Source organism: Camelus bactrianus, chromosome 23 (assembly GCF_048773025.1).
Source record: "Camelus bactrianus isolate YW-2024 breed Bactrian camel chromosome 23, ASM4877302v1, whole genome shotgun sequence".
Classification (NCBI taxonomy): domain Eukaryota; kingdom Metazoa; phylum Chordata; class Mammalia; order Artiodactyla; family Camelidae; genus Camelus; species Camelus bactrianus.
The window spans coordinates 25311496-25333972 of NC_133561.1; the positions used below are offsets into that span (position 1 = coordinate 25311496).

The window sequence follows — 22477 nt, forward strand, 5'->3', positions numbered from 1 at the left end:
GACCCCCTCCTTCTCTCTTCACTTTATTTTCCCTCAGTTCTCTCTGTCTCTTGTAGGAGTCTCCAGCTAAATAATGTTTTTCAAGAATCTAGAATCTTATACCAAATTTGATAGAGATGGACTCACAGGACACACACGTACATTTAGAAGTAAGCTCTGCAGATGTGTTCCCGCAAAATTAATCACAAAAATCCGTGGTTAGCACAGTTCTACGTGAACCCAGAGAAGGGCATTTCCTCAGTTTGGACATTCGCCTTTGGAAACTCCCAAGAACGTTATAAAAATACGCTGAAGTTTTTTCTTCTTAACTCTCGCACAGCAACCCCACTGTACCTTCCTGTAAACCCGCATAAAACTGTTCATCTTAGCCTGTTACCTTCCTCTGTTTCTTTAAGACGTAAGTCGGGTGTTTTGCCCTATGCCAAAATGGCTGCCCACGCTTCACATGCTCTGCGCATGCTTTTTGAACGCAATTTGGCGTAAAAGCAATTCAGTAATTTTTCGCGGCGCAAGATGGGGACTTGGCCGCGGGCGAGGCTGAACCTCCCAGCATGCTTTGCAGTCCGGCCGGGAGGCCCGACGTCTAGTGATGGGGAGCCCCGGGTGCTTTACGCCGCCAAATCGGCTGTAGAGGTTGAGGTTGAGCCCCGGGCCCGGGAATTGGACGCCTGCAGAGCGGGAAGATGGAAGCGTGGCGCTGTGTGAGGAGAGGCTACGGCCGCTGTGTAGTGGGGAGAGGCCGGTCAGTAGAGCTGGGTGGCGGGAGGGAAGAGGGAGGGGCGGGCGGCCTGGAGGTGGGGCGGGCGCCCCGGGTTAACCCGGGGCGGGGCGGGCTGGGGGAGGTAGGAGGAGGAAGAGGGTCCGGGCCGTGGTGCCTCCTGGACGTGTCTCCGGAGAACCCGAGGGATAGGTAAACCCGGCGCGCAGCCGGCGGGACCCTCGGCGGACGTGGTCCGGATCCCGGGCGCGGAGCGCATCGGCCGCGGGTCGGGCTCCTGCCTTCCGGACCAGCTTGGCCTCGGAGTCCCGGCCCACTTTCCCCAACCTAGCCTCGGACAGCCTGAGCCTCCCGGTCCCCGGCCTCCTCCCCGAGCCCCGCAGCCCCCTCCGGGAGCTGCCCGGCCGCAGTGAGGACATCTTCCGCAGGAGGTCTGGGGGCGGCCTGACCCCGAGGGAGACGCGCGCGTTGCACACAAGCCCGGGGGTTGGTTTGTTGGTGTGGTGGTGCCTCTCGAACTTTTGTCACTGGTATACCATCCTTTACGATGATTACCAAATTCTCGTTTCACACTTGAATTATTTACTGGATATTTTTCATGAAATTGACTCACTTTTTTAAAAAGCATTTCAGTAGCTGCTGCCCACATTAGTGTCGCCCTAACCAGTATCCGCGAGATCTTGGGTAATACTTAAACATCAAAAAGTTTAATTGTGCACCATATGATACCGACTGGTGTACCACACATGGGAAGCACAGCACTGTATTCATTTTTATATAAGTTTTGGGGACCTGATTTTAACTTCTATAGTCTTGGGACTTGACAGTTCTGTTCAGCAGTGTTTCCTGAGTACCAGCTGTGTGCCAGGCACTGTGCTAGGCACTTAGGAAGAGACCTAGATTAAAATGCATAAGAAAGCTCTGGGCTAGAAGGGGCTCATCTTAAGAGAAAAAGACATCTATATAAGTAACTACAAATGTAGCGAATAAGTCTAGTAGTACAAATATTGTATTTCAGCACGGTAGCTTATTGGGATAGAACACATATGGCGCAAGTGCCCAAATCTCTATGGCTTTCAGAGTTTTCACAAAGCAGGATAGACTGCCCTTGTCATGCCTTTAAAGATTTACATTCAAGTTGAATTTAGAGAATAGTTTGAGAATGCATAAACTGCAAAAATATATAATAAAAAATTTAAATGGTGTTAAGATGAAAAGAACATAACATGTAAAAGAAATATAACAGTAAGTACAATTTAAGCAAAATTCCTTTGGTGATGGAAGTGGACATTATTGACACTGTCTTGGAAATGTACCATTACTGAATTCTGGAGGAAAGAGTAGAAGTTTTTCTCTGAATCCTAACATTTTGCCAGAATAGTGTAGGAGAAAGTAGATGGTGCTTGAGTTGCATTGTTTCTTAAGAGAGCCTGAGAGCAGTTTATCTCTTCAAAATAATGATAAGAGTAGTTTGGAGAAATTTTTCATGATAGGTTAAATTGGTACTGTTGAGTTTGGAGTGTTGGTGAATTTCTGGTAAGTAATCTCCATCCTCTTTCATTTCCCTCAAGGAGGAATGAAAAAAAAAAAGGAAAAATAAGTTATCCACCTGCTGATTAACAAGAAACATAGTTTTGTGAATTAGTGATAGGCTCTTGTTTTCTTAGCTATACAGGTGTTTGGAAAATATAACCTTGGTATTAAAAAAAGCTGTTCAGAAACATGTTTTTACTCCAAACCCAAGTTCGAGGAGAGATTCATTTTAATTATAGTCAACTTATGTGTTTCATATTTAAGTATTATATTTGCGGTGGATTTTATTTGCCCATTGAGTTTTATTAGATGCTAGAAGCTACTCTGAATACTGTTTAGTGATTGATTCATCTCTCAGTTGAATTGTGTGGACTTTTTGAAGTATACCTGGTGTTTTGGGAGGCTGGTGGATTCTATGTTAAGTGCTGAGAATACTGTTCATAGTTATTTAGTGCAAGTATTGAGATATTGCCACGAGTAGTTAATTCACGGCTGCTTCCCCCCTCCAATCCTTCACAGATTTAGCAGTGAAATTTTAATTATTAGACATTATCTTCCCTTGAGGAAACAGATTTAGATTTTGTGTACTATAGCTGAACAAAAAGTGGTACCTCAAGGAGTGTATTTATTTCTTTTAGATACCCCATGTTACCCCATCACCAGAAGAGTCTGGGCAGAGACTGGACTACACCGTGGGAGAATCTGCAAAAGTGTTGCTGGAACAGACATATTTCTAGTTGTATGAGGTGGCCGGGACACTATTCTCGTGCTCCTTACCCATACTTCAGTAGTAGGCATTTTTCACTAAATTGGAGACCACCTTGTTTGTTTGAGTCTAGAACTCAGTTTCAGTACTGGAACTGGAGACCTGACAATCTGAGCCAGACATCTTTAATTCATCTCTCTAGTTACATCATGAACTCTGAGGGAGATGAGCCTTCATCAAAACGAAGAAAACACCAAGGTAAAGGTGACATTTATCTTGGTGCAGAAATAGACCTAAGCCATAAACTAATTAAAACTTTCATATGTAATCCTTAAGAAAACCTGCAGATTTTAGAGGTGTTCGGTGTTTTGTTTTTTTTTTTTTAGACACTAGTTTTCTGTTAGGAAAAAGGAAAATCTTTTTAAAAAAATCTTCAATTATATATTTCTGGCAGTAGAAATGGAAGTGACTCTACATACAGACTAAGATTGGAAAACAATGGACTAGATTAAAATATTAAGTTTAATTTAAGAATAGTTTTCAAATTTAATGCTTTTGAAACAAAAGCCCTTAGACTTCTTAAAAATTGGTGGATGTATTCTTGGGAGCCCACAGATCTATTTTAAAAATGAAATATCATGTTTTCATTTTTAATGCTAACTTCATAAGACAAAAGGATTTCCTTAAATAGAGGCAATCATAATTGAAAGATATTTTCTTACAGAATCTGTGGGAAGTTTTATCTTTTAACTACGTCTTATTACAACTTTGAGAAGGTTTGTTCTAGATACCTTAATTATTTCTATTTTTCTCATATTCTTTTTACTCTAAACAATTCACTAGACTCTGTGCTCTCATCCCTGCCCCCCCCCCAAATTATGTATGAGTTGTCTAAGTAAATTTGGAATTGTCTTTCTTACTGAGCTATGGTTTTCAGTGACGATAATTCCTCTGTAGATATTTGGGGAAAGGTTGTATGGCTGTTAGCGTGTAGGGAGCTGACATAAGTTTGTCAAAGGAAGACATTCAGAGTGAGTCTCACCTGGAAATCAGAACTAGATTAGTTAATGCTTTTTTAAGTAGAACTTCTGTTACACATTTAAGTAGAGATTCTAAGCACTCAAAAGTATAGCACTTAACCACCGCATGTATTTATAAAGAAATATTTGTTTGAATGATTGAAAGATGTATTTAAAGACATAAAAATTAAGTTGCTAAAAACAGACCGTGATCTATAAACCTAGGGCTGTATGATGACAGGAGATAGCTTCTCATTCATGTATTGATTGTTCAGAGGGTCATTCTTTCGTTTAACCTCTTGTAAGTCTGGTGTGCTCTCAGGCGGAGCCGCGGTGTAGTGACACAGCATGGGCTTAGGAACTGCTCCCTGCTCTCATTCTGCTCCACCAACTGTGTGAGTTTGACAGGTTACTGAACCTCTCTGCTCCTTGATTTCCTGGTGTACAATAATGCCAACTTTGAAAGCCTGTGGAGGATGAAGTGAGAGATCTCAAAGTGCCTAACACACTGTTGGCTTCATAGTAGGTACTCAGAAAATCGTCGTGGTGGTGTTTTCCCTTTAATGAATGGGGAATTACATTGACATACTGATGAACTTTGATTGCAACCTGACTATATATATATCCATTCTTCCTAGGTATTGTGAATAAGGAAAATGCTCTTCGTTAAGCCATATTTGTGACTTCCGATATTTCACTAATACTACTTTTCAATCAAGAAAACAGCATTGCTAACTTGCCTATCACTTTAAAGTGGTATTTGAAGGATTTGTGACACAATTAATGACTTTTTAATTAGGCACCCTAAAAACCTGATCAGGCCTATTGCTTACTTTCTTTGATTCATCTGTCTTCTCTGCTGTGATCACCTTGTTCCTCCTGACATGGAAGGTATATAAGCTTTTGTAGTGTGAATTTATGTTGTGAAGCATGTGAAGGCCAAAGACTATCCACTCTCTCAGTAGTTTTCAGATTGTCTTCCATGGAACCCTAGCATTTGAACACATTTCTGTATGTTTACCAAAAGCAAATGTGGTCAGAATAAAATGTGTTTACCCCATCATCCCAGCTCCAGTCCCCAACATACCAGGGATTGGTGGGCATGACGTAAAAAGTAATGCCAAAGGGTTATGCAAGCTCTAGAAGTCTGAAAGCCACTGTGTTAATTAGATAATTAACTGATGGTTTGGGTTATTTAAAAATGGAATTGCAAAAAGAGTTTACAAACTCTTGATTGCCAGGACTACAAATATTAATGCTTTTATATGCCTTTACAAACACATATTTTACAAGAAAATATGTATGAGTGTTTCAGACTTTCATCTTTCATGTTTTAACGTAGTGGTGCCACCAGAGTAGTGCAATAAGTTTGTGATGATTATTCGGTTAATGACTAGAATTTGGTTAATGACTTTTCCATCTCATATACATATAAAAACAATGATTTGTGGCGAAAACCATAGTCAATCCCCAATTTATGAATGAATTGTGTTCTAGATAATCAGTTACTAAGAATCAGTTCTGTTTTCCCCATAGGAACTATGTTATAAATTTCACAGTATCTCGGCGGAATCAGTATAATTAGCTTTAATTCTGGTTTTTAGCGTTAGGATTCTCTATATTCAGTGAAGGATAGGGAAGGTGGTAGTTTCCTTCTCTTTCCTGGGCATAGGACAAGCTCTAGACTACATTATGTAATAGTTGAAGACTTTTTAGTTTGGTTTGCTTTCCTTCCACCATTTTTTCTTTACCCTTTTCTTCAGACTCCTAGTACCTTCATGCTATCATAAGTCCAACTCCCTTGTTCCACCTAGACCTCATTCATAAAAATTATCTCCCTCTTCCATCCTCTGGTCAAAATTTCTGTTCCTTTAGTGCAGCAGACATCAGCGTTTAGATTTTGGGGAAGCAATCTAATAGAAAACATTTACCAGAATGTATTTAAAATTTTTTCTTCATTGGCATTTTTATAGAGTGGTAATATTCTTTTTTTCTTCCAGTTTTATTGAGATATAATTGACATATAGCATTGTATAAGTTTAAGGTGTACAGCATAATGATTTGACTTACACACTTCATGAAATAATTGCCACAATAAGCATTGTTAATTATATTTATCATGTTGTACATTATATCCCTAGTATTTATTTATCTTATAACTGGGGGTTTGTACCCTTTGACTGCCTTCCTCCAATTCCCTCTCCCTACTAGAGTATGCTGATATTCTGATTGTAAATATTTCAACATTTTAGAAGATTTGGAAGAATCTTCTGCAATCCTTTCACTCAGTTACTCTTAAAAAATAGTGGTGTATTTCCTTTTAGTCTTTTTCCCCCATGTCTAGAACATTTTTCCTCAATTTTTACTTGGTAGAATTTTAGGCATTGTAATCCAATGAAGTGAAAACCTTCATGTGGGAAAAGGGAGCTATTCTAGGGCTGAGGTTTTTTTCGTATCATCTAATCATGCTTGAAAGTCCATCTTCAAATCTTTTTGTTTCCCAAGTTCATCCCGTTTCTTGTTTTCCCCTTCTTTTGAGCTTTTAGATTCCCTAAAAAGTTGCATATTTTTCTTCATGGCTTCCATGACAATAAGAGTATCCTCTTTAATGGTAGGGTGAGGAAGACAAGGTCAGAGGGGTGTGTGTGTCTGTATATATACACATGTATATGTACATACATACATATACAGTGGTATCTGTACATACAGTGGTGTGTGTATAGATAATATACTGATACATGTATACATATGTGTGTGTATATATATATATTTTAGTGGTCATTTCTAAGTCAAAGAGTGCCTGTAATTGCAGAATCTCATGCTATTTGATCCTCTTCTCATCACTTTTTCAGGGTACATGGTGTCTTTGCAGAATGTAAACTATTACACACTCCTCGTTGCTGCATGCTAGGTGTGTCAATCAGGCATCATCATTTACTAGTGTTCTGTAACTATTACATTTAACTTTTGCTTTGGTGTGCATTAAAAATACTTCTTTTGTTCATTTTGTTTGCATTCTTCCAGTAAATACTGCTTCCATATATTATCATTTTTAATACCCTTCATTCGTGTCTAAACCAGATTTCTGAGATGAATTGTTTTGGAAACTTAGTTAAGCATTTGATGATCTTATCATAGTAACAGGCAATAAAGTACAATGTGAAATCTTCCTATTGAAAGGCCAGCTGTGACATGCAAATGTATTGTCATGGTCGTGAAATTGCTGAGCATGTCTGTGGCGGAGCTACCTCTTAACCATAAGGAACTCTGACCCCTGTATAGTCTCAGCTTTACTAACACAAACTTCCAGCCTCCAGAATGACTTGCTAGATCCTTTTAACCTTGTTTTTTTGTCCCTCTTGCTCAGTCAGTATATCATGTTACTGCCTTTGTAATCAATTTGATGGCAACTTCTAGCTGTTAAGTACTACATTGCCATTTCCTAGGGAAAACCATTCTATTCATTGCCTATAGGAATCTTTAAAAGACAAGAAAATACATACAGGATAATATATAGTCTAATTTTTATTAATTCTTTGTATTTTATCTAATGTATTTTAACAGGCACAATAACACGGCATTGGGAATATATATGTAACCATAATAAAGAAAAAACGAAGATCCTAGGAGACAAAAATGTTGACCCCATATGTGAAGACAGTGAAAACAAGTTTGACTTTTCAGTGATGTCCTATAATATACTTTCACAAGATTTATTGGAAGACAATTCACACCTTTATAGACACTGCCGGCGGCCAGTGTTACACTGGAGTTTTAGGTTTCCCAATATTCTGAAAGAAATTAAACACTTTGATGCAGATGTAAGTGCAAAATATCAAAATTCTTCACATAAAAAAAGGTTGGATTCATTTCTGAACTAAATGGTTTTATTCCCTTTGTGGGGTAAGAAGGGAAGACATTAAATATAGTAATGAAATAGTTTTTAACAAGGTATCATGACTTTGAATAACTTGCTAATGATGGTTGATTATAAATAATTATATAACTTTTCAAAAAAGATCCAGAAAGTTTTAAGTATAGATCAGTTTTGAGACAGGCATCATATTAAGTATTCAGTAAATATTTCCTTTGATTCAAAATTTAAATAATTAGTGCAAAATTAATCTAGATGATGACATTCAAAGAAAGTCGTAGAAGGATGTAGTACTAATGAACATATAAATTCAGGAAAAGTATCCTGACTTGTAAATTATAAATATTCCCTTTGGGAAATAACAGTTTTGGAGAGTAAGTAGGCTTCGTGTGATTAAAGATCAGGGTTTTGGGGACTGATCAAATTTGGAGACATTAATATGTAAGATCTATGCAGTACAAGAAAGACAGTTGTCTTTTACTTCAACTTTAATCAGGTTTTTAGAATTTTAGAAGCCTATTTTTAAAGATAAAAGCACCAGAAAATTCATATTTGCACTTCATTGTTTTAATTCAAGCCATGTTTTTCTTCTAAGGTACTTTGTTTGCAAGAAGTTCAAGAAGATCATTATGGAGCAGAGATCAGGCCAAGTTTGGAATCATTGGGTACAATGTGACTTTCATCTTAGCCAGATTTCCTTTATGGGTTGTGAAAGCATAACTTGCTAACAAAGATGTGTGGTATATTTGGACCAAAAATCTTAATTTTGAAAAAATTTAATACCCATTTCAAAAGGTCAGGAAAAGATTAAGGTATTTCAAATGGAAATTTTTGTGTTGATACATAATTTGGTTTGGGGTTTTTTTTTGTTGTTTTGGGGGTTGGTTTTTTTTTTGAGACTAGTTAAGAAGCTTATTAAGTGATGCTTCTATAGAAAACAGCAGGCCACACAGAGGTGCCTGTGTGAGCCCCGGGGGCCGGTTATTGGGTTTTTTTATAGGTCAGGTCACAAGGTGCCTGATCGGCTTGTGCACAAGCCTCTGATTGGTTGTAGGTGAGGTAAGAAGTTTAGGGTCAGTGAAGGTTTATGACTAATAAGGTGGGCTGAAACAAGCTGGCCTGAGCTGATGTGAGATTAGGCATTACCTAGGGTTATTAGTTTGTTAAGGCCAACACACCCAGTAAAGAATGTACTCTCTGTTGAGGGATTGCAGGGAGACATCTGAGAGCCCAGGAATGGGGGTCATTGGACCTTGAAGGACATCAGTTTGCTCCACATTCCCCCCTGACAGATGGGCAGTGACATATCTTTGGAACAGGGGTGAAGGTCTCGTCTTCTGCATCTTCTTCCTGCTGAATGAGGGCATTGCGCTGGCCCTGCCTCTCGTGCCAGTCTGTCCGGGGTTATGGGGTCCTGGCAGCCTTAAAGATGGGAGCAGGAGACCCCAGTGGTGTCCGAGGGCTGCATCACTAGGATGTTGGTTTGGTTCGTGGCAGCAGTCTTGGTAGGAGGGGTGTATTTGTTCCTAAGTTCATGAATCTTGGAGCTGGAGATTCCTGTACTTGTTAAAAGGTGACCTTTCTAATTTATCTGGTAAAGCTGTTAGAAAGGTGACCTTTCTAATTTATCTGGTAAAGCTGTTAGAACCTAAGAGTTTCTAGTCTTCAGTTCAGCAGTATGATTTAAAAGTTATCAGAAACCTGTGTTTATCAAAAAGTCTTTTCTACAGATCATCCCACCGGCGACATCTGCCTGGTGCAGCGAAGGCAGGAGGCTCAGCCAGTCTGAAGGTGTGACTTGCAAAAGGCAGAGAGAAGGCACAGAGGTGCACCACGCAGTTGGGCCCAAGAACCAAGGAGTGTCTCAAGGGCCAGCGTGAGAGGGTTTAGGGTTTGAATTTCTATCAGAGGAAGGGAGAGAGAGAGAAAAGGAGAGATGGAGAAAAGGGTATTTAGAAAAGAAAAGGAGCCTTTCCCGTATGCGTTCACTACTGAGGGCCATGGATCATTCCCCTCTGTCAGACGGGGTTTCAGAGCCCGCTGATAGCAGCCCAGTCAGGGTTCCTTAGTCCTTGGCAAGGCTTCTGGGAATTCCTGAACACTAGGGAAGAGCAGAAAAGTATTAGAGGAAAGGGAAGAGGGAAACCTGCCCTGGCCATTCTGGCGTCCGATCAAGCCAGGGAGAGACCCCCATAGGGAGGGGGCAGAGAGAGAGAGAAGCCCAATGGGCTCCTAGGAGTTTGGGCCAAGGTGGGCCAGTCTTGTGGGCAGTAAAAGAATTTACGGAAGGCAAAGGATGAAAACAGAAAAGGAGTTTATCAGGTTACGCTGCCATAGACAACATAGATGAGAAGTGCCTGTGTGAGCTTGATGTATAATTTTAATTCAAATGGAAAGGTGTAAGAATCTCTTAATAGCTTCCTTTCCAGGAGTTGCCCTGCCCACTACCAGAACCCCTAAGATTCTGCGTTCCATGAGATCAAGGACCATTCTGTCTAGTTCATTATATAACACCAATTAATCATTATATAACTACCATGCCTAATGGAAAGAAGCTAAAAACCTATTTGATGAATGAACACTTCTAAGAGACAGGTCATCTGTTTAAGAAGTGCTGCCTACTTTGCATTCATTCGTTCAGCAGATATTTTTGGGGTTCTTACTATACTCCATGCGCTCACTGTTCTAGGCAGTGGGGATACAGCTGTGAGCATAACAGATAACAAGTCTCAGTCTTGTGGAGCGTACATTCTAGAAAGGCCAAGATAAACCAAACAAACAAGTTAAGTAGTGCATTAGATAATGATAGTTTTCTGGAAGAAAAGCACAGGAAAAGGGAGGGGAATGGGTCAGGTTTCAGTTTTAAACAAAGTAATCAGAGAAGGTAACATTTGAGTAGACTTGAAGGAAGTGAAGGAACAAGCTGTCACTAGAGCATTACAGGTAGCGGAAATAGCAAAGGAAAGGCCCTGAGGTTCGAGTGCCTTAAGGCAGGTGAAGAGGCTGTGGTGTGTATGGTGGAGCATGCCAGGAAGAGTTAGAGGCAAAAGGGTCAGAGATACAGGGTTGGGGAGTGAGGGGGCCGATTATTACAAGGCCTTACTGTCTTTGTCATGACTCTTGACTTTTACTAGGAAGAAAATGAGAATGTGTAATGCACCTTAGTGTATTTAACACTGAGGTCTACCAGCAACGAGACCTATTAGACTCCGTCGCAGACTTTTTTGATTCCATCACTTACTTAACATCCTACATTACTAATGTTTTGCAGAATGTTTTGGTAAACCTTGTCCAAAAAAACCGTTTTTTTTTGGAAGGCAAAACACAGTTCTTCTAATACTTAATGTGTATACGTGAAAACCAGTCGTCTTTGTTTTAAATTTCTTTCTTACAGGTTATCACTGTGAATACAAGATGCGGACAGGAAGGAAACCTGATGGCTGTGCCATTTGCTTCAAACATTCCAAATTTTCACTCTTATCAGTGAACCCAGTGGAATTCTACCGCCCTGATGTTCCTCTGTTGGACAGAGACAATGTTGGATTAGTGTTACTTTTGCAGCCCAAAATTCCAAGTGCTGCCTCCCCTGCGATCTGTGTAGCTAACACACATCTGTTGTATAACCCAAGGCGGGGTGATATTAAGCTGACCCAATTGGCAATGCTTCTGGCAGAGATTTCCAGTGTTGCCCATCAGAAGGATGGCAGCTTCTGCCCCATTGTTATGTGTGGTGACTTTAATTCTGTTCCTGGCTCTCCACTCTATAGTTTTATAAAGGAAGGAAAATTGAATTATGAAGGACTTCCCATAGGAAAGGTAAGTGCCCATTTCCTTGTTATTAGGAAGTGGACTTAGTCTCTCTCTTCATTGTGAAGTGAGAATAGTTATCACAGGGCTGTTTGAAAGCCTTGGAAGAGCCAGTACCCTCGCTTTACCAAGCTGTGATGATTATCCACAGCTACTGATAAGTAATTGTATTCAGGGTTGATTGAATTTCGTCTTTTCCATCTACGACATTCTGCTTGGAGGAATTGACAGGCAGCAATAAATTCAAAATGAGGGAGAAGAAGCATTGACAGACATGAGTATGTCATAGAGGAGGAACTCCTTACAAGGTGGCGGAACAGAATTTTGAATGCTAGATGTGGACAATACAGTTGGCTAAACAGTAATTTAATATTTATTTATTACGTAAGTTTTTCTTTACATGGTGATAAATATTTTAATTCTTCAGTGAGTATAATTTATCCCATTTTTAAATTTTCATTCTACTTTCTTCTGTTTACTTTAGATCATTTGATATTCAGTGTATTTAACCAAAATAAGCTCTCCATTGAGTTTTGAGTAATAGTTTAAAATTTTAAAAGAGTTGATCTCTTTTAGTATTTTATATAAAAGGAGCTGTATTGCAGGTAGCAAAAAAGGAGGAACAGCATTGGTCCAAAGCTACAGATCCTTTAGATGTCCAGATTAGAGAAAAACATGCATAGGAAAAGATGGCCATTTTCACGTAAATACGTGCTTTCTGAACCGTATTTAAACAAAATTTTATAAGCCCAAATAATCACTTAATATAATAAATAAAGGGTAATATTTACCATTCTTGGATTCCCTTTTATTTAAGAAATAAACTTTTCAATACATAAACTATTTAAAATCTATTCACCTAAGATACCTGTTGAAATTTTGTTTAGGTATCTGGCCAGGAACAGTCATCACGGGGACAAAGAATTTTATCTATTCCAATTTGGCCCCCAAACCTAGGTATCTCACAGAACTGTGTTTATGAGGTACAGCAGGTACCAAAAGTAGAAAAGACAGGTAAGTGTTTGTAATACATTTTGGCAGTCTTCTTGATAACGTGTTCCCTTTGAGGGCGTAAAACTAAATTTTAAAGGGATAACATCTCAGGGCTGAATATTCATATATAAAAACATATAGTTGTTTGCTTATTCTTTTTTTTAAAGAACTCTAAATTTACCCTTTTTAAGTTCAACTTCCCAAATTATCTTTGCATGAATTACTTGCATGTTGCTTTGGAAATGTTTGCATTTTATTTTGCTAATTCTGGAGACCATCAAAACATAGTCAGGATGAAACATTTAACTAAGACATTTATGTAAACTAAATATGTCTTAAATATTGCTCCTAGAATAAAATGATTATACTGAGGCAAACTAAAACAAGACAGTACCTTGATAGTATTAATGCTTCTCTTTGTTCTTACAGACAGTGATCTGACACAAACAGAGCTGGATAAAACAGAAGCCCTAGTTACAGCTGAAAAGTGAGTTCTGGAAAGCAACAGTAGACATTTGCTGACTTCAGTTGAGTTAAAAAAAAAATCACTTCTCAAAGAATCACTTGGACAAAAATGAATGTGCTGGTGAAGAATGCTGGCTCTTAAGTCAAATAGACCTGAGTTCCAACCCTGACTTTGCTACTTTTTAGCTGGATGATTTTGAGCAAGAAACTTAACATTGCTAAGATAGTTTTTTTCTCTGTAATTTGGGTTGTTGTGAGGATTAGATGAGACAAAGCATGTAAAGCTCAATGTTTAACACATGGTTAGTGCTTACGCAGTATTATTTAAAGGAAACAGCTTGTCCATGGACCTGAACTGGCTAGTACTCTGAAATTTATTGCTATTACATATTTAAACAAAGGTCAAGATCACAGAAAAATATCTTTCAGATTTCTAGGGGATCCTTACCCTCCTTTGACTCAACTGGATCTCAAATAGTCTATAGGAGAATTGATCCAAAAAAGAGTCTGTCAGTAGAGAAGATGTTGCTTATATTTATCTCTTAAACTATAGGAAAAGGTCATCAGTGGTAGCTGGGTGAAGATGCCTGCATTTCTTTTTATTAAAGAATCATGAATGTTTAGTGCTACGGCTGAGAAACAGATGTATGTTAGTACAACAGGATGGAGACTTAAATCTTGTCTCTTTGGAAGATTCTTGAGATACCTTGTTTCTTGTGGCTCTTTTATAGTTTTGACTTCTGTTTTAACATTTAAATTTTAGGACCACTTCATTTATTTTATCTGCTTTCTTCTCAGTCTTATTTTGTATATCTTGTTTTGGGGAGAGATTTCATATATAAGAACTAGTAAGAAAGGAAGCAAATTTTTTTGAAATTTTAAAAAAATATTTAAAAATTCATAATTAAACCTTTCAAAGTAACTACTTACTAACATTTACTTTTGGGTAATTCCAAAATCTTTATAACAAAGTAGGGTATAAGGAAAGATATTTATAAGTATCAATAAATATTGTGTGTTTATAGCATTTATCAGTAAACTGAAATATTGGTAGTAAGATAACAGTTTGCAGGAAACCTATTTACATTTGATAATATTATAAGTGTAAGTCCTTAGACATAAAAAGTTGCTAAAACTTGGAAGTAGAGCATTTTGAAGCAATTACCTTTGCCTTTTGATACACGAGCTCTTTAAAAGCGGGGCATATCTTTATCTGTGTATCCTCAGTAGCTAAGATGAGATAGTGCCGGGAAGTTAGTAGATGTTTGGTAAATGTTGGATGAATAAACAGTTTTTAAAAAATGTTTTCTTTCATGACATAAAAGATTCTTAAAATTCATGATGTGTTGTTAGGAAATGATTTTTACCAATAATGTCACATGTATTTGTAGTGTGGTGTAAATGTAAATCATTATTGAAGCTATTTTAAGATGCAATACAAAATTATCTCACATACCATAGCAAGAACAATCATGGAAAAACAGGGCCTCTCTGACATCAGAAGTCTGTCCGTTCTTAATAGCGTTCCTAGAGGCCACTTTAATTTTCTTTCTTAAAAACAACAAAAAAACTTACAAATTGTTTTAGAGTATGTGTTCACTGGTAAGTAGGGGCTCTCAAATATGTTATAATGAATTAAAAAAATCACACTAGTATGTTAATTATTGAGCTTCCCCACCCTGTCCCCCATGTGTCACAGCCCTGTTAATTGCATGAATAAAAGAATGCAAAATTGTGATATGGTCTATTTACATAAAGATTGTCCCAATGTCTGCTTTTGTCTGGAAATTAAATGAAAAGTTGCTTTAAGTAGGAGGAATTATAAAAATCATGAAAAACTTGATGGATTGTAAATATTTTTTCTTTTCAATTTAGAGTATCTTCAAATTTACAGCACCATTTCAGCTTATCATCTGTTTATTCACATTATTTTCCTGACACTGGAATTCCTGAAGTGACCACCTGTCATTCGCGAAGTGCCATAACTGTGGATTATATTTTCTATTCTGCTGAAAAGGAAGATGTTTCTGGGCAGCCAGGTAAAGAGTACATGTAATCTTAAATTCTGCTTGAGAACATAGTAACTAAAGCTTCACGGTTAAAGGTGAGAAAGTTAGCTAAACGTCTAGATGAAGTTCTAGATATAGAAATTAAAAATATTTTTAAATTGGTAATATATTTGGCAGCTTGGTAATGTATTTGAATAAATCATTGTATCGTCTGCAAAAGATGGAGGCAGTGAAACACCTCAGAGCAAATTGTTAACCTAAGAATTACATCCTCAGCTCTGTCCTTCAGTCCCCGTCAGCTTCTGAGTTATAGTACAGATTTTCCATAATGCCCTTATGGTTTTAACTTGCCAGGAATTTTCTGTTTTTCTTGGGACAGCAACATCCTACAGTTTTGTACTTAAATTTTACTAAAATATGCTGCCTTCATTGTAGGAACTTGCTTGTACTGCCAAAAATCGACAATTTTGTCATGTTCACCCTGGAATATTGATTCTTTCTGGAAAGAGAAGTCTATAATGTGTGTATTTTCAAACAGCAAAGGTGATAAAACACTTCTTTGTGATTCAGTGAAAACAAGTTTTTAAATGTCAGTCAGGGGATTTAACATGGAGAAGAAAATGCCATTTAAAGTAACTGGAAGTCAAGGAAGTATTCAGGAAACCGAAAATCCAAAATGTGGGCAGTTGTTTTGTTGTTTCTGGTTTTTCTTTTTTTCCTCTTTTTTTTCCCTTCAGTGCTACTTTTCTTTTCCCCTTTTCCCTTCTGTTTGTTTGTTCCCTCCTTCCCAAGGCTAACACTTATTAGTGACACTCAGGAGATGGCTTCCTCCTCTCCACTAGTTCATCTCTGCAAAATATGCTTGCTGCTTTCAATTTGTAGTAGGTTCTGGTAGTTGTCATACTGTAAACGTCACTAGGTGGTTGAAGTGTGCCATGGACCAGCGTCTCCAATGTTGACATTAAGAACATGCCCTCCTTTACTGTCCTGTGGGCACCTACTCTCTGGGACCAAATTATTCTAATTTATTCTGCAGTCACCGCATAAACTTCCTGCTTAGATGTGACTGGGTCTTTCTGGTTTCAACTACAGAAAGGTTGATGGGTAAATTTCTTATGTAGTTGTCGATCTCAAATTACTCTTAACGTTCTTACTGTTACATTGATATTTTCTTCTAAAGATTATTTGCAGAACTTGAAATAGAAAAAAATATCCGAAATAGAAAAAAACAAACATCTAAAGCTGCTGTGTGTTTGAGAATTGTGATTAGGTCATAACTCAATTAAAATTTAATCATATTCTAAAAACTGTTTCATATTAGACTTTATATATATCATCGTTTAGAAAAAAGATTTGTATGGTTAATTTGCAATAACCTGTTGACACAGTTTCACTAAATATGTATGTGCTTCTTTACTATAGGAGCTGAAGTTGCTTTGGTTGGTGGCTTGAAACTTCTAGCTAGATTGTCACTTCTTACAGAACAAGACTTGTGGACTGTTAATGGGCTTCCAAATGAAAATAACTCTTCAGATCATCTGCCTTTATTGGCTAAATTCAGACTTGAGCTCTGACTCTTCTTTGATTACATTTTTACTTTGCTTTTACATTTGTATTCTTTTTCAAAGAATGTAAAGTTGTTCTTAAGAGTTTGCATGTTATTTATTTTTGCGCTATGGGATTTCTGAAGCGGTTATGCTAAACAGATGCTAAATGCTTGAAACAGATATCAGAAGAAACAAGTTTACAACAATTTTCTTTTTTTAATAATGAAAAGTTATTTTCCTGACAAGTGAGATCTAAATGCTCTTTATTGTAAAAGAGTTGTAAATATTTATTCTAATCTCAGTAAAATTGACAGTGATTTTTAAATGTAGTGGAGCTTCTTTAGTCCTCTTAGTAAAGAATTTCATGTTTTCAAGCTTACTGTGGATCTAAAATATCTTTTTTGAGTTCTTACAAACCACAACTCATTTCTCTTCCGGAAGGCCTGATTTCATTGGGAGGATTATGTTTCTTGAGTCCTAATTAGTTCATCTCAGAAATCACTGGGTTGTTCACAAATGTCCAGCCAACCATTTTAGTTTTTAAGGGGACTTGATAATGCTTTTTAAAATTGTACAGATTGCTTAATCCATCATATTACTATCCTGAGCCATGTAATACGCCTACATTTTATTGGCGAAGTATAGGTCACCATCACTAGTAGGATGAGGTGCTGTGCACAGGTCCCCTCTCCATCCTTAACAGACCATTTCAGGATGCCTAAGAGAGACAGAGACTGGGGTTGTGCTTGTGTTTCCCTAGTAATTTTTTTTCCTTTTCTGTTGTTTCAAGAAAAGATTCCCTGGACTGGGGGAGAGGTCTTATTTTACTGAAACCAGTCCTGTAGAAATTTATTTTATTAGAAAACTTGTATTTGGAGCAAAGTGGCAGCTATAAGATTATTTTTATTTTGCTTCAGAAATAAAAGGAAGCCAGCAAAACTTTAGAGGGGAGATACCAACTTGGAGACCTAATACTCTAAAGCAGTAACTTTAACTGTTTTGTGTTGCTGTGGTTTCTAAACTGTTTGATCATAATGCAGCAGTGTGACATTGTGCTGACGTTTTTTACAAAGTGGTTAAGAGCAGGTCTAAACAAATACTGCATTTGGCCCTGTATGAGTGTTTGAATCAAAAATTTTAAAACATAAGTGAAAATTTCCTCTTTTTTAGACACTGGGATCAAAGAATTATGTACATTTTTACCAAGTAGTAATTTTATATTGAATTATACTGAACTATAAAAGTTTTTACAATGGGTTTTCTTAATAGAATGTTTCATCTTAAACTAGAAAACAGGAGTTATAGTCTTGGACTTTAAAAGGTTTTCTACTAAGGTATTTACTACAATTATTAAAAAATAAATACTTCAGATGAATACACCCAAAAGGCATGTAGGTTATAAGGATTTGTTTAATAAAAACTATAGTAATAAGTACTTTTAACTGTTTAATGTCTCACTTTTTTTGTCTTTACTTACAGTATCAACTATAGTTCTAGGATTTTCCACATTTTCTAGTAAGTTTTCAGAATATTGTGTCCTAATTAGCAGATATTGTCATCATCAAATAGTAACAGCAGATAGTACATTTATCCTCTTTTAGTACTGGGAAATGAATAATGAAGATACATTGATTACTACTTTGTTTTGTGTGAATTTATTAATGACTGACTTTATATGTCGATATTGATAAACTAACATCCCTAAAAAAACCTCTGTGAAAGTTTAATTTTTTGTATTCTGATTAGTGGATTGTGGTTTTAGGCCCTTTTCATGTGCTTCACTTTGACAGAGTTAACCCATGAAACTTTTCTGCTTTAGCTTGTAGAAGGGCATATTATTTTGTGTACTGGAGGCCAGAGGGTCAGTGTAACTCACAGGTTTTTAAAGCGCCACTAAAATTAACTATCTGCTCGTCTTTACTTCTCTTGGTCAGAAGAGTTGGTAACTCTGTTGGAGCCTTGTACTTACCTGCCAAAAGCAATTAAATGTGGTTAATTGCTGAAACCAACTCTCCAGTCTCAAATTCTATGCTATTCAAGTTTTCAATAAAAGGGATTTGTGGAGTAATGAAGTTTTGGTTTTACTATAGCTTTTGATATCAGTATGCATGTTTGAAATCTTGTCTTTTTTTTTTTGAATTTAGCAACTGCTTTCCCAAAAGGCTAATTTAGAGATCCAGAGAATTCAAGGGGTTGGAAAAGCAGACACGTCAAGTCATTTGCACTTTGTCCCTGTAAGTTACCTAATAAATTATTGTACTAGAACATCTGTGCCTGAAGGTTTTGTGGTAGGTGTATTAAGCTGGCTTGTGGCTTCTTCTAAACTATTTCATTATCCTTTCAGCCTTTACTACTTAGGGTGATGCCAAAATATAAGTGAATTAACATATGCTCAAGTAGAGTGATGTTTTAATACAGAGTCTGAAAATTGTGGAAGAAGACAAGGGTGAGAGAGTGATAAATTAGTTCATAGGACAAGTATGTAATAAGAGGACAAAAAAAAAATCACACCATTTAAATTTTTGAAGAAAAACAGTCCTTGAGTTTCCAGGATGATTTTATTAAAGTCCCATGCTGTGTATAAACATACAAGTGATGAGAAAAACATTAACTTGAAACATGCACTTATCTGGCATTCTCTAAAATACCATTATACAAGTTTTTATTTACTTAGAAAAATACCCACTAAAACAATCACAGTTTTTCTTAAAAGATGTAAAAAAAATGTATTGGCCAGAACAAAGTCCAAGAGAATAATAAACAAGATTCTGAATTGTCAAAAAAACTGTACAAGGTTGTACATAAAACTATAGCTTACAAAAGCCTTGGGTATAGTAAGAATACTGAATTAAGATTTCCAAAGTTCTATTTACCAGTATCTATTAATAAAATCCTTATGAAATAATTGACTTAGAAAAAGTGAAATGCTCATGATTTCAGAGTGTATAGAAAATACTAAATATCACTTTCTGAAATAAAGTGTACTCAAAACAGCACAACGTGTAGTCTAGAATCAAGATTTCTGTCATTCATTTAAACTTTGCATGTATTGCCGTAATGGCTTAAGCATAAAATTTCTCTTGCATTGCTAATTCTTTCAAAACTAGATTTCAAATCATTTCATCATTTTTTTTCTTTTGAATTATAGGCAGTTTTAAAATCAATTTTGGAGGAATAAATCATGTCTTTTTTTTTCTGCCTTATCAATTATATTACTTAACTAGAATTTAGGAGTTCGGTGCCTTATATCTTTTAGAAATTAACATACTCCATTGGCAATAAAACTAGAATAACAACTAAGAGCATTTTAGTTTTCATGTTTCTGTGACTAACTCTTGCTTTGGGGAAATGAATCTTAAAATCAAGAAGCGAGTGTGGAAATCAGGTTACTAATTGCATCATTGAGCCAGTTGGCAGTTTTAAGGCATATACATCAGCAAATCAGAAACAGTTTGGATTCCTGTTCTTTTCCCACCTTTTTGGTGGGAACCAAGAGGTTTGCAACTACTGACACTCTGTGTTTTAGATCAGACAGTACTTAATACTTGGAAAACCCTGTTCCAAGCTCTTAGAATGACTGCAGTGTAACAAGTGGTCTGCTTACTGGATATAGTAAAGTTTCAGGTTGATAAACAGGAGATACATCTCTTACATTTCATCTAGAAAGAGAGCTAAGTCAGTATTGTTCTAGAATGAGAATGAAATGACTCACTGACTACACCAAACATCTAAGTGCATGTGGCGGTGAGGCTGCAAATAGGTTTGTGAAGATACATGAAGATAACTCATCTGAAACTCTGCTAACTGATAATACTGTTCTTAAAGTGGTTTTTAACTTATGATGTATTTTAATCTAATTGAGATGTACACGTACTTGGTCCTTTTCCTGTAAAGGACATTAGACTTCCTTTTTCAAGGAAACAGTACTTTTCTTTAATAACATTGATTTTTAGGGTAAAGTGAGTTCCAGTGCACATGGCTGAAGGATAAAGTCCTTTTGCTTTCCATGCCACTCTCAGAGGTAAAGAATCTCACTGAGCAGATTCTTATTCTTTTACTCCCTTCCCAAAATCACCTTCAATCAGAGAAAGCCAGAGGGGAAGCACGGAGACTGAAATAACACTTTTGTTGACTTGCAGACTTCACTTAAAGGTGCCTCTTGGGCTCCTGAGTTGGCACGATTGCTACGATCAAACAAGTGAAACAGAAGCGCACTCTTGCTGTTAATAACATAGACTTGGTATGCCGTTAGTTATTCTGCGTGGTCTGCAGCCAGGAGTTACACTGTAAGTAACTGCCACATGCAGGCCAGATAGTCATACTGCGCTCCTCGGACTAAATACGCTGTAAGGTGTAACACTGTACTTAAAGAATTTTCCATTAAAAAAAAAAAAAGTTCTGCTTCTCTTAGTTCATTGCATTTTCCAATACCAGTTCCACAAAGTGGTACCTAAAAGCGAGGTACTAGAAAGTAATCACATCGTGCCGCATTTGGTCTTAATATAAGACATCAGAACACATCTCTAACAACACAGTGAGTCCTTCAGAATCACAGCCTGATTCAGAGTTTAAAAATCAGGTCAAATCTGAACAGAAAGGTTATCTGGTTCTCAAGACCTACTGATTCATTCCTGGCCTCTCCCTTTTTGAGTATGTTATTGTCAGAGGTGATCCCAATACTGCTAAATTTATGTAACAGTGCGTGACCTCTTGTGCTTTTTTGCTGGAGTCTGCAAAGTTTAAATGTTAGTGACAGAACATAGACTAGCTTCTGAACGTGCTTTTTTGTTTGTTTTGTTTTGAAAGAACAAAAACTGCTATCAGTGAGTGCCTCAAGAAAGATTAAGAAAGAAGTTAACTCCAAAATCCTGAAAGTGGTTTCCCGTATTGCCAGAAGAATTTCAGTGCTTTTTTAGTAAAACACTTGCATATAATACCTTAAATCTCATTGCCTGTGTGCACCAGGAAAAATTCCAAACCTTGTGGAGATCCCCATGGAAAACACTGGGGAAACAATACAAATAGAATATAAAAAACCAAAACACCAGTAAGTTTGCATATCTGATGTCAAGATGCTGAGGTAATACTGACGGCTTAAAAAAAACCCCACCAACCTTTGCCTCTGTTATTGCTGAAAAAGAGATGAATACTGATTGAGTTATCTTACTATATCAAAAGTGGGAAGGAGGGTTTCATGAACATTAACTACTGGCGAGGCATAATGTTCAAAGCAAGTGAAAGAAAGTAGGTAAATGGGAAAATATAAAACTACAGTTATGGTCTCATCCTTTCATCTGGAGTGAGGGAGACAGTCCACCCCCAGTGGGTTCATTACTTTGCCTTTTCATGGTTGTCCCTTCGTGTATGTTTTAAAGTTAATTGTTACCACCCACTCAGATTCTACTTCCAAGTGAATCTTTAAAAATAAAATTCAGAAGTTCTTAATAAATAGTTGCAGTTCCTCCTGAAGACGCTGGGTAAAGTGCAGAGAGAAGCACCATGGAAGCCCGGTTGCTGGCTGCGCGGCTGGCCTAGATTCGGATTTGATAGCCCACTTCATTCAGAGTGCTGAGATCAGCCACCTTCTTCTCAGGCAGCGCAGGCCTAAGGGTGAAAGACAGAAAGGCGGTGGGGCCGAGAAAGAGCATTTAGTTCTAGCAGGGGCCCCCACCCGCCTTAGCGCCCGGCTCCACCTCTTGTTCTTACATCCCCCTTTACAGGTTTTCAGGAACATTTTAACAGGCTTTCAATGTAGAGTTTTTTGGTTTTGTTTTTAAATTACTGGTTGCTGAATGAGTTTGTTCAA

At 37.3% G+C, this 22477-nt stretch overlaps 2 protein-coding genes across 13 annotated transcripts in view; one reads left to right on the plus strand and one right to left on the minus strand.

Moving 5' to 3' along the window:
• Positions 1–497: 497 nt before the first annotated feature.
• On the plus strand, positions 498–18936 carry ANGEL2 (angel homolog 2). Of its 11 annotated transcripts, none has more exons than XM_045512487.2 (10): positions 498–742; positions 2890–3215; positions 7541–7797; positions 8446–8515; positions 11245–11666; positions 12545–12671; positions 13080–13137; positions 14991–15154; positions 18151–18186; positions 18816–18936. In XM_045512487.2, exons 1-10 carry the CDS (start codon positions 684–686, stop codon positions 18836–18838), a joined length of 1542 nt encoding a protein of 513 aa, XP_045368443.1. In that variant the 5' UTR covers positions 498–683; the 3' UTR covers positions 18839–18936. The 11 variants fall into 11 exon arrangements, 10 of the variants coding, with proteins under 10 accessions (XP_045368443.1, XP_045368441.1, XP_010947803.1 ...); XR_006722726.2 differs by having other exon boundaries at positions 499–742; positions 16547–18186; XM_074351834.1 differs by lacking the exon at positions 498–742 and adding exons at positions 4615–4867; positions 6829–6887 and having other exon boundaries at positions 3080–3215; positions 16547–18936.
• A 274-nt stretch (positions 18937–19210) lies between these two features.
• Positions 19211–22477, minus strand: part of VASH2 (vasohibin 2) — a 35528-nt gene continuing 32261 nt past the window's right edge. For both annotated transcript variants that reach the window (XM_074351836.1, XM_074351837.1), the window contains exon 7: positions 19211–22275. In XM_074351836.1, coding sequence (XP_074207937.1) covers positions 22203–22275 — 73 coding nt within the window. In that variant the 3' untranslated portion in view covers positions 19211–22202. The remainder of the gene's footprint in view (positions 22276–22477) is intronic.